Source organism: Tachysurus vachellii, chromosome 18 (genome assembly GCF_030014155.1).
Source record: "Tachysurus vachellii isolate PV-2020 chromosome 18, HZAU_Pvac_v1, whole genome shotgun sequence".
In the NCBI taxonomy this organism is placed as follows: domain Eukaryota; kingdom Metazoa; phylum Chordata; class Actinopteri; order Siluriformes; family Bagridae; genus Tachysurus; species Tachysurus vachellii.
In genome coordinates this window covers 15005286-15019352 of record NC_083477.1, presented here as the reverse complement: position 1 = coordinate 15019352, position 14067 = coordinate 15005286, and the positions used below count along the sequence as shown (strand labels likewise).

At 38.4% G+C, this 14067-nt stretch overlaps 1 protein-coding gene across 1 annotated transcript; it reads right to left on the bottom strand.

Moving 5' to 3' along the window:
- Positions 1-116: 116 nt before the first annotated feature.
- tfap4 (transcription factor AP-4 (activating enhancer binding protein 4)) lies at positions 117-13821 on the bottom strand. The gene is made up of 7 exons (XM_060892661.1): positions 13288-13821; positions 10250-10415; positions 8164-8262; positions 4517-4687; positions 3474-3623; positions 2698-2865; positions 117-2511 (listed from the first exon to the last, which is right to left on the bottom strand). The coding sequence occupies exons 1-7, from the start codon at positions 13470-13472 to the stop codon at positions 2362-2364; spliced, it is 1089 nt and encodes a 362-aa protein (XP_060748644.1). The 5' UTR covers positions 13473-13821; the 3' UTR covers positions 117-2361.
- Between the last annotated feature and the right edge of the window lie 246 nt (positions 13822-14067).

The following is a 14067-nucleotide window of genomic DNA, read 5'->3' as shown; positions in this document are numbered from 1 at the left end:
ACAGGAGGATATGAGAAACCCAGAAAGAACCCAGAGATCAGAGGTGAACTCGATTGCTTTTCAATTACAGGTTTTAAACCTGGATAGTAAAAAAATGAAATAAACACAGTGCAATGTTAACTTGTAAAAAACAAAGTACAAACTTTATTATTCTGTCTTTACAAAGGCACATGCCTCTTTTCCCCATTTTTTTTTTAAAAAGAGAACAAAATATAACAGCTTTTCAACAACCAAATGGGACAGTGTGTCCAACAAAATAAAGGAAGTGACAGATGAAAAGGGAGGGAAGGAGAGATAAGGAGGGGATGAGTCTAGAAACTTCAGAAACAGACATACCAAGAGTCAAGAAGGGTTCAACAGCTGTGTGGGTTGGACTCACAGCACCAAGAGCTTCACTTTTTAGGAGAAATCTTAAAAAAAATAATAATAATAATCTTAAGTGCTTTAGATCCGTTTTATACACTATTGGTTAAACCCCCACAGTCTTATATAGCTTTTTTAACAGACATTATAAAATAGAAACCAGGAAAAAGCAGTGTGTGTGTATGTGTGAGTATATTTTATATATATATATATATATATATATATATATATATATATATATATATATATATATATATATATATATATATATATATACACATATACATACATACATACACACATACATCTCACATGCCCATTCTTTTAGTAGACCTGTTTCTCAGCAGTCAGCACTGAAGCCTGAATCTCAGGGCCAGAGAAAGCAAACATCTTACAGCAAGTGACAATTTGTTATATCAAAAACAATTTTTTTTCAGTCAAATTTATACATAAATTTGTCAAACCCATCCTATCAGCTTTTAAAGAGCAAAAAGAAAACCGAACATAGACCTTGTGAGAACATTCTGGAATGTTTGAAATAACCCATGTTTATGCCATAGTGCCATGGGAGGGGAAAATGGAATGGGGCAAAACTGGTCATTTGAATAATTCTGAGCTTCAGACAGTTTCTCCAAAACAGATTAAAGCAAACTACTGCCATCTCCCTACACACCTACATAGGATGTCTTGCAGACTGCAATCCTTTTCTGCTCCTTCTCCAAACATTTGGATGTTTCAGATTGCCCTTCATAATATACAGCTGCAATTAGATGGGCAAAGGGCCAGATTATCGATCATGTACATAGAAATCACTCTTTGTACATAAAAAACCCAAAAAGATGAAGAAAAAAATTCCAGCAAGCAGAGGCGATCACTGAATGCATAGAGCAAGTGTGTAGGTCCAACCCCTACCAAAAAAAAAAAAAAAAAAAAAACCCTACCAAACTTCAGTGCAGCTTTTTACCAACATAGGTTACAGACCGAAACAAAATTAAGGACAGACAATCTAAATTCCAGCAAGGGGCAATACAAGCAAATGGCTGTTGAGTGAGCTGCATAGAGTGCTTATGGGTTTTGAGAAATCTGCAAGTGCTACTGCCAACTTTTCATGATTAGAGACTGACCCTCAGGCAAATAGCTCATGCCAGCACAGTATGTATGATGCTAGCAGAACCACACACAAGGCAAATACATCTCTCTGCAGAACACCAACTTAGCTTATTAAAATTTTATTTACATTATTTAAAAAAAAAAAAATTAGGCCAGCATTAGAAACAGTACTAAGAGTCTGATGTGGTTATATGGGTTATATATTGGGTTGCCTGCATGTTTATTGTACTGGGAACCCAGCCCAGCAGAGTGTGATAGACACCAAGTGCACATTCCACCAAGACCCTCCAAATACCTATTACAAAGTGCACAAAGCAGTAATATTTATGCTTCATGCATTGGGCACCGCTAATTTCATTTCCTCTAATAATTAAAAGCCAAAGGAATTGTACACATTTGGCTTCTGAAGTCAGGTAAGCTCACAGTGGTGCTTTAGAGCCTCACTAGGTAAGAAGGGAGAACTGGGGGATGTTTTCACTGTCTGCTTAATATTTTAATTACATAAAAGTATGACAGACAGGCTGGTACAAATTTTTCCAGTTAGCAAATTTTACGGGGAAACGGGGAGAGTGTAAGTTACAGACAATAAGGCCGAAGAACCTCTTCATTCAAGAGAAGAGCAGCAGAGAGTGGGTGAACATAGATGAAAAGCCATGGGAGACAGCTGATTGAGGCCTATTGAAAATGTATGAATGGAAAAAAAGAAGAACATGTGAGTGAGATGGTAAGTCTGCAATTTAGATGTGGCTTTTTTTATTCATTGAATGTTTGACTAATCCATTTCCTACCCTATGGGTTTGTATGCCTATATGAAAAAGAGATAATGAGAGGGCGTGAGAGAGTCTGTAGGAGGCCCCTCCATATGGCCACCCTGTTTGCCTGGTGGAGTTAACAGTCCTCAGAACCTTCATTGTCAGAGGCAGTGTCTGAGTCTGCGGCGTCATTCAAGGTGCGGCCCGGAGTAACTATGACTGCCCGACGCTGCTCTTCTTCAGGCACACCAATCTTCTCTTGTGTGCCCTCAATGTGCTGGATAGCCTAAGGATTACACAAAAAAATAAAATGGAGAAAGTATAGTCAAAACAGTGAGCTATACAATTCCGGATTATGCCTGATTTTGCTCCCTAACCACTATTCCAAATAGAGGGCTATTATAGTTTGACCATTGCCATACCATTTCAAAAAAGTGTGTTCTCAGGTTGTCTTGTGTTGGAGGCCATTTACCTGCACTATGGTGTCCAAGTTCTGTCGTGATGTCGAGGCTGTGTTGATTACAGAGGCAGGGCCCATCGTTACCACTGTGACATGATGGGGAGGAGGTGGCAACGTTGGGGCAGGAACAATAACAGTGGTGTGATGGGTGGGGGCGGATGGTGTGACTGGAGAATATACCTAGGGGTGGGGGGACATTGATGAGAAGATTAAAAAACACAATGTCTCAGTTTACAGAAAATGTATGCATTGAAAAATATTTAAAAATTACCAAGGGAAAACATCCTAAGGCTGTGAAAATGTTGTACACTAAATCCTAAAATCCACTCTAATAAGCATAATGAGCAATCATTAATGACAATTATGCAATACATATCAAGAAGGCAAATTAGTTTTTTGGTCTGTGTGTTGTAAAATAAATCAGTATGCTCCATTTCTCTATTCTTATTTGGTTGCTATTTATTTAAAATGTTCAACTATTCACTATGCCCTTTCTGGCTAAAATAACAAGGAAATGCATTAATACAAAATACAATACTGTGCAATTATATTATAAACCTTACTTTCATGTTATAAGTTATACAGATGTTATATTAAAATGAGTCCTGTCAATATTTTGGAAAATGTTTTTGTGTTCATTGAGAAATTATGTAAAATGTTACTTTTCTAAGGGGGTGTACTTATTTATGCTGAGCACTGTACATGCTGCATATTACTATGTTCCACAACCTTTTTTGTGCATAAGTGTAAAAGAAAGTGTATTGGTTTTGTATGTGTTCATGTCTGACCTGTGTACTGCGAGCAGGATTGCTCTCTCTCTCCAGCTGTTCTTGCTGTTGCAGGCGAAGCAGAGCCTGCGTCTGCACATGCTGTTCCTGCACCTGCTGGGCGATCACCTTTAGTTTCTCAGGGTATAGGTGGGCATCCAGAGAGCGAATCTGTTACACAAACACACACTTTAAGCACAGGGCCAGCCGATTCTAAAATAAAGTAAGCATTACATTCATTCATTCATTCATTTTATACCGCTTATCCGAACTACCTCGGGTCACGGGGAGCCTGTGTCTATCTCAGGCGTCATCGGGCATCGAGGCAGGATACACCCCGGACGGAGTGCCAACCCATCGCAGGACACACACACTCTCATTCACTCACGCAATCACACACTACGGACAATTTTCCAGAGATGCCAATCAACCTACCATGCATGTCTTTGGACTGGGGAGGAAACCGGAGTACCCGGAGGAAACCCCCGAACATGCAAACTCCACACACACAGAGTAGGCGGGAATCCAACCCCCAACCCTGGAGGTGTGAGGTGAACGTGCTAACCACTAAGCCACCGTGCCCCCGTATGCAGTACAGTGCAGCTAAATTTTCAACCAGACCATATACTGTAGTATATTGCAGTAACAAATCTTGTGTCATAATATTCATTACCCAAGTATTAGTGTTTAAATTTATTTGCTTTTCTTGTCAGGCCACAAGTGTACCAAACAAAATAAAGTTAAATAAAGTTACTACAGAACATTGAGTATTTAAAATGGCCAATGTATGACCAATGTCTTGCTACAAACACTTTTCTGGTATTTTATGTAGTAGAGTTTTGGCAGTCTACCCAAATTTCTCTCGTTTTAAGTGTTCCTGGTGAAAAATGACTAGGTTTTTCTTGAAACTAATTATTGACAAAAATAATATTTTATATATCATTAAATTATTTTAAACTGAGTATTCTTCTAGTTTTTCTAATTTTGTGCAGAAATCTGGAGTTAAAGGTTTGTATTACTGACATTTACTGTGTCAGCTTGCAATATACCAAGACAACCCTCACCTGTTCCTCCAGCATCATGCGCACTGAACGTTCTTTTTCCAGCTGCTGCCGGAGTTCAATCATTTCTCGCCGCAGATCCTCCACCTTCTCCTCCTCCATAATATCTGGAGAGCCTATTCCTTCATCCTTCTCTTCTGCACGCCTTCTCTTGGGGGATGAGCCACTAAACTCCTGTGAATGTAGAAAGGGTAAAAGTGAAAATGATTTAAAGTCAGTCAATGTTATTAAATATTCAAGATACAGAACCCATTAAGGCAGATTAAATCCTCACAGAGTATTTTAATAACACTTGTACACAATTTTATTAGGAATATTTGAACACATTCATACAATTATCTAAAATCATTCATACAATTATCTAAGATTATCTTAGCCTATGAGGTAACAGCAATACCATGCATAAGATTATGCATATATGGGTCAGCAGCTTCAGGAATGTCCATATCAATAATCAGAATTTGGAGAAAAATGTGATCAGTGATTATTGATTTATTTAAAGAGTGGCAGTGTCAAGCAGACCCATTTTAATATTTCTATAACTTCTGATCTCCTGGGATGCACAATAGTCTCTGGTGTTTGTGGTGCATTAAAAGGCAATACATATAATAACCAGTAGTTTTGCAGACAGAATCACTTTGCTTATAGAGAGGTTACAGGAGACTATCCAGGCTAACAAAAATGCTACAGTGACTTGGGGTAAATGCCCTGTACAAGTGTGGTAAACAGAAAGGATGCACAGGATGAGCTATGAGGAGAATGAGCTACAACAGCAGACCACATTATTGGTTTCTTTCAGTCAGTTAAGAACAGAAAGCTGAGGCTGAAGTGGGCACAGGCTCACCAAGACAGGTGAAGACTGAAAAATATAGCTAGACCCAGCTGGACATGGACCCAACATGCTTTGTGTCAACAGTACAGGTTGGTAGAGGTCAGTGTAATGGTGTGGGGAATTTGTTTCTTGGCAGACTATGAGCCCATTAATACAAATCACTGCTGGAATGCCTCAGCCTATACGAGTATTGTTGCTGACCATCTGCATCCCTTCATCCAAATCTTCTAATGGCTACTTTCAACATGGTAATATCTCATGACACAAAGCAAGCAGTCTGCAGTTGAAATGAGACTGAGTCTGAAATGAAATGAGTCTGGCTTTCCTAGTCACTGGATCTGAATCCAAAAGAACAAACACATTTGGGATGTGGTAGAAACAGATTCACAGAATGAAATTGCACCCGAGATATATATGCAGGAATTGTATATTTGAATCAGGTAAATATGGAGCACAAGCTCAAAGGAATGGTTGCCACCATCTTGTTGAATCCATGCTATGACAATTTTAGGCTGTTTTGAAAGCCAATTCAAATTGGCTTTCAAAATTCTAAGTTGGTACTAATATAGAGTTCCTAATAAATTAATTTGAGTGTGTATCACCTATATTAATTGTGTCCTGCAAAATGCATCTTTACATAAAGTTACATAAAATGTAACTTAAAATATAAAATACTATATGTAATAACTGTGTGGAAGTTGAAGTTTCTACACTTAACAGCAGATATAATTCCACAATAGTTCCATTGGCATACACAGAAAGAAAACCCCAAAACAACTTGGCTACAGCATGTTATGAAGGGAGATAAAGGTGCATTTACATAAATTAGAATGTCGTGGAAAAGTTAATCTATTTCAGTAATTCAACTCAAATCGTGAAACTCGTATATTATATAAATTCAGCACACACAGACTGAAGTAGTTTAAGTCTTTGGTATGTTTCATTTTGATGAATTTGGCACACACTTAAAATCCCCCACTTCAAAAGATTCGAATATGGTGACAGCTAATCAACTCAAAACACCTGCAAAGTTTTCTTAAGCCATCAAAATGGTCTCTTAATTTGGTTCACTAGGCTACACAATCATGGGGAAGACTGCTGAAATGACAGTTGTCCAGGAGATAATCATTGACACCCTTCAAAAGGAGGGAAAGCCACAAACATTCATTGCCAAAGAAGCTGGCTGTTCACAGAGTGCTCTATCCAAGCATGTTAACAAAACTGAGCGGAAGGAAAAAGTGTGGAAGAAAAAGGAGCACAACCAACCGAGAGAACCGCAGCATTGAGAGGCTTGTTAAGCAAAATTGATTAAAAAATTTGGATAAACTTCACAAGTAATGGACTGAGGCTGGGGTCAAGGCATCAAGAGCCACAGACAGACGTGTCAAGGAATTTGGCTACAGTTGTATTGCTCTTGTTAAGCCACTCCTGAACCACAGACAACGTCAGGGGCATCTTAGCTGGGCTAAGGAGTAGAAAAACTGGACTGTTGTCTAGTGGTCCAAAATCCTTTTTTTCAGATGAGAGCAAGTTTTATATTTCATTTGGGAACAAAGGTCCTAGAGTCTGGAGGAAAGGTGGAGAAGCTCAGAGCCCAAGTTGCTTGAAGTCCAGTGTTAAGTTTCCACAGTCTGTGATGATTTGGGGTGCAATGTCATCCTTCACTGTGTTTTTTGAAAACCAAAATCAGTGCACCAGTTTACCGAGAAATTTTAGAGCACTTCATGCTTTAATCTGCTGACCATCTTTTTAAAGATGCTGATTTCATATTCCAGGAGGATTTGGCACCTGCCCACACAGCCAAAAGCACCAAAAGTTGGTTAAATGACCATGGTGTTGGTGTGCTTGACTGGCCAGCAAACTCACCATGGGCTATTGTCAAGAGGAAAATGAGAAACAAGAGACCAAAAAATGCAGATAAGATGAAGGCCACTGTCAAAGAAACCTGAACTTCCGTACCACCTCAGCAGTGCCACAGACTGATCACCTCCATGCCATGCCAAATTGAGGCAGTAATTAATGCAAAAGGAGCCCCAACCAAGTATTAGGTACATAAACAGTAAATGAATACTTTACAGAAGCCCAAAAACTCACTAAAAATGTTTTTTATTGGTCTTATGAAGTATTCTAATTTTTTGAGATAGCGAATTAGTGGGTTTTGTTAAAAATGTGAGCCAAAATCACCACAATTAAAAGTACCAAAAACTTAAACTACTTCAGTCTGTGTGTACTGAATTTATATAATACACAAGTTACCATTTCATTTGAATTACTGAAATAAATTAACTCTTCCATGACATTCTTATTTATTAAGATTCACCTGCATGTTTATTATTTTGCCAGTAAATTATGTAAATGGAGATAAATCAACTGTCCAGTCTGAGTGTGTAGCCTCAGATTCTTCATCTTAGCTGACAGAAGTGGAACCTTATCTTGTCTTCTGCTGTTGAAGCGCATCCACCTCAAGGTTTGGTGCTAAGATGTTTTTCTGCACACCACAGTAGTGTGTTATGAGTTACTATGGACTTCCTATCAGCTAAGACCAGTCTGGTCATTCTCCTCTGATCTCTCTCATCACCAATGTGTGGCAGCCTGAAGAGCCTCTGTACATAGAATGTTTTTGTTATTCCACGGCCTTGTGTGTAAACGCTAGAAACTGTTGTCTGTGACAAATCCCAGGAGTTTAACAGTTTCTTAAATATTCAAACCTCTGGCACTGGCAGCCATGACTTGGTTACACAGAGATAATACAGAAGGACAGCTCACACAAATTGTTTCTTGTGAGAGACAGAAGTTAAAACAGTTTGCCAAAGCTCACCTGGATGAATCGCTTAAGCTGCGTGTTTTGCTGCAGTAGCCGTGTCTTTTCCTGCTCCAAAGAGAATATGTATTCTGCAGTCTGCTGTAAGATTGCAGCCTAGAAGTCAAGAAAAACAAAGGATCAAAAAACACCACCTTTTCACTGGCATAATTTGCAATATCCAAGCTGACCAATGTCAATATGAACACTGGAAGATAAAGTCTCTGAAATGGATAGTAAACGAAATAGAAATATCAGTTTCTATATAAAACAAATGGATAGGATAAATACAATAAATGCAATAAAATATTCTTTCCACTAGCACAGAAGGACCATGACTTCTCATAACTTGCTAATGCCAAGGCTTTATTTAAAACAAACAAACTAACAAAAAAAGGTGTGTAAGGTGTGTAATCATTTCTGGCACCATCACGTTCACAGCAGATACTTTAAACTGTGCAAGGTGTCAGGTGGAGCATCCATAGATGGGACTTCAGATTCAGATTGAGAGATGGGGAATGTTCCTTAAACTATTTTGAAAACTTTTTGTAGTACAGCAGGGTGTATACTGTTGCAATTGAGGGGTGTATGTAGTCTCTAACAACCTTGATGGTGCTTTGGTATAGGAATCATAATACACCTTTCAAAGAAGACTTTAGGAGCAGAAACAGAGGTCATACAAGATGTAAACCACTTAGCAGTAAATATCTGGATGGGCAGATAAGCTGCAAAGAAACAGATGACTCACAAAAGTTCTGGGACCAAAATGGACAGGAGAAAAAAAAATTTTGCTCACGATCCAGATGATCACTGATCGAAGATGTTAAAGATACCATCATGGCTTGGGCTTACTGGCTGCTACATGAATCTTGCTCACCAATCTTGACTGATGTGAATTTTGGCTACTGCAAACAAGACTTACAAGTCAACCAAAATCTGTCTGCTAACTTACAGAGAAATACATCCAATCTGATTGGCATACACTGCCAACACAACAAAGGACTGGGAAAAGAAGTGGAAATGTTAAGACAGGCCAAATCAATCACCAGCCCAGTTGAACTCAGACAGCAACTGAATGATGCTGAGGTACAGGCCTAGAAAAGCACATCATAAGACACCAGCTTGATGGTGTTAAGTGTTGGTGTTTGGATTTATGAAGTTACTGCAAGTGCTATGCAACCTAATATTAGGTGTTATTGTCTTCAAAGTTATTTCTTCAGCTATAACTTGTTGGTCTATCAGCAACTTATTTAAAACATGTTATGTTGCATATTACTTTGCATGTTATGTTGTAAGTTGTAACATGTGAAATTTGCATTTTGAAGGCTTTGCAATTTCAATACTTTCAGTGAGGACTGTGCATGTTTGCTTCTAATGTTTTATTGTTACTACAGAAGCAGTTATACATAGGGACTTGTAAGGCAAACACCCCACTAAATCGAAGACTAAAAACACACTGATTTTCAAAACGTCCTGTTCAACAAACTAAAGTATATAATCATTAATCTGGTCATGTTCTTTTAACATATATGGAAGAAATTTCGGGTGTAAACATGTAATAATTTTTCAGCACAAAAGGATCTCATATCCAATTGGTTGAGAGGAACACAGCAAAGAAAAAACAGCAAAGCTATTGAGGGAATGTCTGTTCATTATGACCATTCCATAAGTAAGAACAGGAACTAGCTTGTCTCTAAGATGCCCCACAACGTTAAATGTAACTATAAAAATGCTAAAATGTGACATTTTATACATTATCCATATAAACATCACAACATTTGAAATTGAAATTGGTTACACTTTTCGGCAAATGCTCAAACAATTTGATTTGTTTATTTGATTAAAGTACTATGTTGGTTAAATCCATGTCTTAACTGCTTAAATTCATGTCTTAATTGTTTACATTTGTCTTATTTCATTGGCAAAAGATGTCTAGATTAGAATCCAGTAATCTTATAATTATCCAAATCAACTGTACACCACCTATTATTAAATATAGCAGCATTCATTACATTAAAATAAAAGAAGTTAACATCTGTATTTCTCCACTTTTATTCTAAAAACATTTTACCACAGCATATTTATTTTAGAGAAAGTTACTCACTTTGCTCAACTTCTCTCCATCACTATGTGGGATGAGTGTTTTGAGTGACTGAAAACCAGCGTTGATGCTCTGCATGCGCCTGCGCTCGTTGCTGTTAGCAATTTCCCTGCGAATGCGTCGTTCTTGGTCCCGTGCTGTCTCTGGTGTCAGCGGGATGTTCGCTAAACTGGAGGGAATAACAATAGTTCATCCTGTGACAATTACAAAATCACGGGTGAATAACATTTCTGAGATAATTAGCACAATAGCACTTAAATTATTTAGAAATATTCTCATAATCATCTTAAATATGGACATATATTTAAACATTTCCTGTGATTTTTAAAATGACAACATAAGCAAAATATTTTCCTAAGATTTTGCCACATGTGGGTCTGTTTATTAAATCACCCCTCTAAGTCAACCACATGTAAACAAGTGCATTTAAAATCACCTCAAATGGGCTACTCATGGTTCACTCATCGTGGATAAAAAGTATAAGTGATCAATGGAAAACATTATTAGTCCTAATAAGACATTAGTTATTACATTTTATTAGACAGAAGGTGAAAAACAATTTGTCATGTTTATCACCAAGATAAGCACTTGCTTGCAGTGTAAGCACTGCTTATTCTGCTTAGTAACTAAATCAAAGGGGAGACAAAGTCCTTCAATGAACTTTCATATCTCTATCATATTTTGAGGTTTCTCAAAAAACATGTACCAACACAGATACTGCACATGATTTGTCTATATGTCCTTAGATCCTACGCAGCACAAAATACACAAACCACCCAAAAAAGGTTTATCCAATGACTTCATTTAAAGCCCTAAGCCTGTGTAACACTATTGGACTCACATGTACACTGGCAACTTAGCCATATAAAGTAATACAAAGTATTCTCATGGTGGGTTTTGGCTATGTCAGAAGACAGGAATAAATCAGGACTGTTTGTAAGGATTAAAAAGAATGAATAATCAATCATGATCAACAGTAAGGCTACACAACAAGGTCTAATTTGATTATTATTATTATAATAATGATTATTTGCTATAATATGACAGTCACTCATTTTCAGTTTATCCAGATGAAGGTTGCAAGAACACTAGGTGTGTAGCACTCATTCATATCTAGGAGCAATTTAGCTCAATCACCTGGGGGCAAGCCCTGACAGTAACCTTGGATCAGGATTGAGTTAGGAGCTCTAATATGGCAACAATACCAATTACTGATCACAGTTATTCTGCCGAGTTACAAAACAAAATAGTATTAACACACAATTTCAAAAAAAGAAACAATTTTATAACTGAGCACTTCTGAATTAGTTGCAGAGCCAGATTGAGTAGGCTAAATTGCCCCCATGTGACAGTATATGCATGCATGGTGCCCTATGATAAACTGGTCTCACATCCTGTGTGCATTTCTGCCTCACACTCATTCTTGGGAAAGACCAGGGATTCACTACAACCATGACCAGGATAAAATGATACTTAAAGATGAACGGTTATTAAATGCAGCAGATTTATTAAGCACAGATGTATAACGGCAACCTTTAGCTAGGCTCACTAATATCATATAATTATGGTCAAACTAGTAAGGAAGAAAAGATTTTTTGTGAATTGTGCAGAGGTAAGTAAATACAAATAAGACATAAGTAAATCTATACACACTAAAATCAAACATTCATTTTACTAAACCCACAATTCCTTTCTAAAGAGCTCTAAAGACTAGACGGCAATATAGAGTAAACATTCTGGTGGACATTGGTCAAAGAACATTTAGTCCTTATAGGGAGCTGAAATCATGTACGAATGCACATTATGTAAATAACTGATGCACTTAAAATTGTGTGCAAATACTTCAAATTAGAAACACCACTAATTATAAAAGAATTAAAATAAACCAAAAAAAAAAAATCAGTCACAGATGATGAAAAGCCTTGATTTGGACGAATTTCTATCAATGTTAGAAACGTTAAAAAGTTTTTTCTCTTGCAGTTTAAACAACTCCAATGCTGTGAGTAAGAATTAGAAGAGCACTACATTTCCCAGAAGGCTCATCGGCACCTCCACAGCCCGCCCCGCCTCCCTCTTAATATCAGGCTGCAGACGCATTGACGGGCCTTTTGCTCTACACACACCCCCTTATAAAAGAAGCCCTTATTAATTTATGAATGTACTACTCACTAGCGTGATTGCTTTCACAATCTAGACGTAAAAAGTAGAGAATGTGTTCCGTATACGTTTTAACCCTTATACAATCACGTGTAACCCTACAAATCCCAGCCCTCCGCCATTACAACAAAGCTTCTCTAACAGCTTCCTCTCCGCTTGTCCATGCGGCAGCATGGCAGAGCTACGGGAATAAAGGCACAGTCCGAGCACAGAAAGCGCGCTCTCCCGCCAAATTGTTGCACTTTTAGGAGCACAAACGCGTTCCAGTTTATAAAACTATAGTCCACTAGAATCCGTGGTTTATTATATTTTTCCGTTTGACGAGCTGAGAGTTAGACGACGGCGAGTCCTCGCTGTAGCACAAGCCACAAGCATGGCCGCACTGCCCACAATAACTTTAGCCCGCTCTTTAACCCAACAAACACCGCGTGCAGCAGCGCGATGCTCGGCCTCAACTTTCAAAAATGATCAATTACGCTCTATATCGTTTTCTTAAAACCTCCAAATCTGAAAATTATCCGAAACGGTTAAACCCGCTTAAAACCAGCCCATTGATTTGGAATCGCCTTGCAGCAGAGCAGCGGCGTGGTGTGCAGGGAACCACGTGGTTTGTGTTTGTTACATACAAAATGTGAGGATTTACGAGCATTATGTCCAAAGTAGCATTAGTTAAAATCAGTAGTTTAAAAACTGTAACCCTGACACCGATTTAACGTTAGAAAGGTGGTCTTTGTGCTATTTCCCTTCTGACTCCGTGCACACAATAACACGGCGATCACATCAAGCATGTTGCCTTGTGACTCTGTGCTCCGCGGCGACAGAACAACAAATCGTGCTCGCTTAATCATCACAGAATAGAAAGTTTAAAACGTGTGCCTACATACCTACACAAGCCCCCTATGACTTCTTTTTCCGTTTTCCTAAAATGTTGCAAGGAGGGCACCTTCTGAGCTGGTACCATGAAATACTCCATGCTTTCCTCTCCAGCTTTGACTCCGCGTCTCCTCAACACGTCGCTTGTTATGAATCGTCGCTTTTTTCTACGTTGTATTCGCGAGCAATTGCGCATTTAATAAAAACAATCTAGACTACGGGACTGAATTTTGCCGTTGTTTGCATACGAAAGCAACGTCTGCTGAGGCTGAAGAGTTGTAATGATACTCTACTTCCAGCTGATGGGGTTCCCTCGTAGTGTGTGGCGCTCTTTCTCTGTGTCTGTCTCCCTCCCCCTGTGTCTCTCCCTCCCTCTGCATGTACGTGTGTGTGTGTTTGCAGCTGATCGGGTGTCTTTCAAGGCGGGAAACAGCTGGTAGGAATCAGGCAGCGCTACAAAAACGCCGTGTTTCACGAAGCTCAATTTCCAGTGTAAACAAATCACTCTTTAAGCTCTACCATGTAGCTTAGCAACTTTAGCTATTTACAAATAGCACTTACATTTTACTATACAGCGAATCAATCGTTATGTCATATTTGTGTTAACTGTGAAAATATATTTGCAGAGCGTTTTATTTAAAATAAAACTAAATATTATATATATATATATATTATATATGTATATGGTGTATATTAAATGAAACATTTCATCGTCACGAGCGCGCTTACATCGCTGTACAGTAGTGAAGTGTGCACGAGCTCAGCTGACGAGTTTGGCAGCGCTGAACAAA

Bases quoted from the DNA above. Each gene is read 5' to 3' on its own strand.
- tfap4 (XM_060892661.1), bottom strand. From the start codon at position 13,472: ATGCGCAATTGCTCGCGAATACAACGTAGAAAAAAGCGACGATTCATA. The intron at 8,263-10,249 runs GTGAGTAACTTT...CTTGACTTCTAG, and splicing joins ATGGAGAGAAGTTGAGCAAA to GCTGCAATCTTACAGCAGAC. The intron at 4,688-8,163 runs GTGAGCTTTGGC...CTACATTCACAG, and splicing joins AGCTTAAGCGATTCATCCAG to GAGTTTAGTGGCTCATCCCC.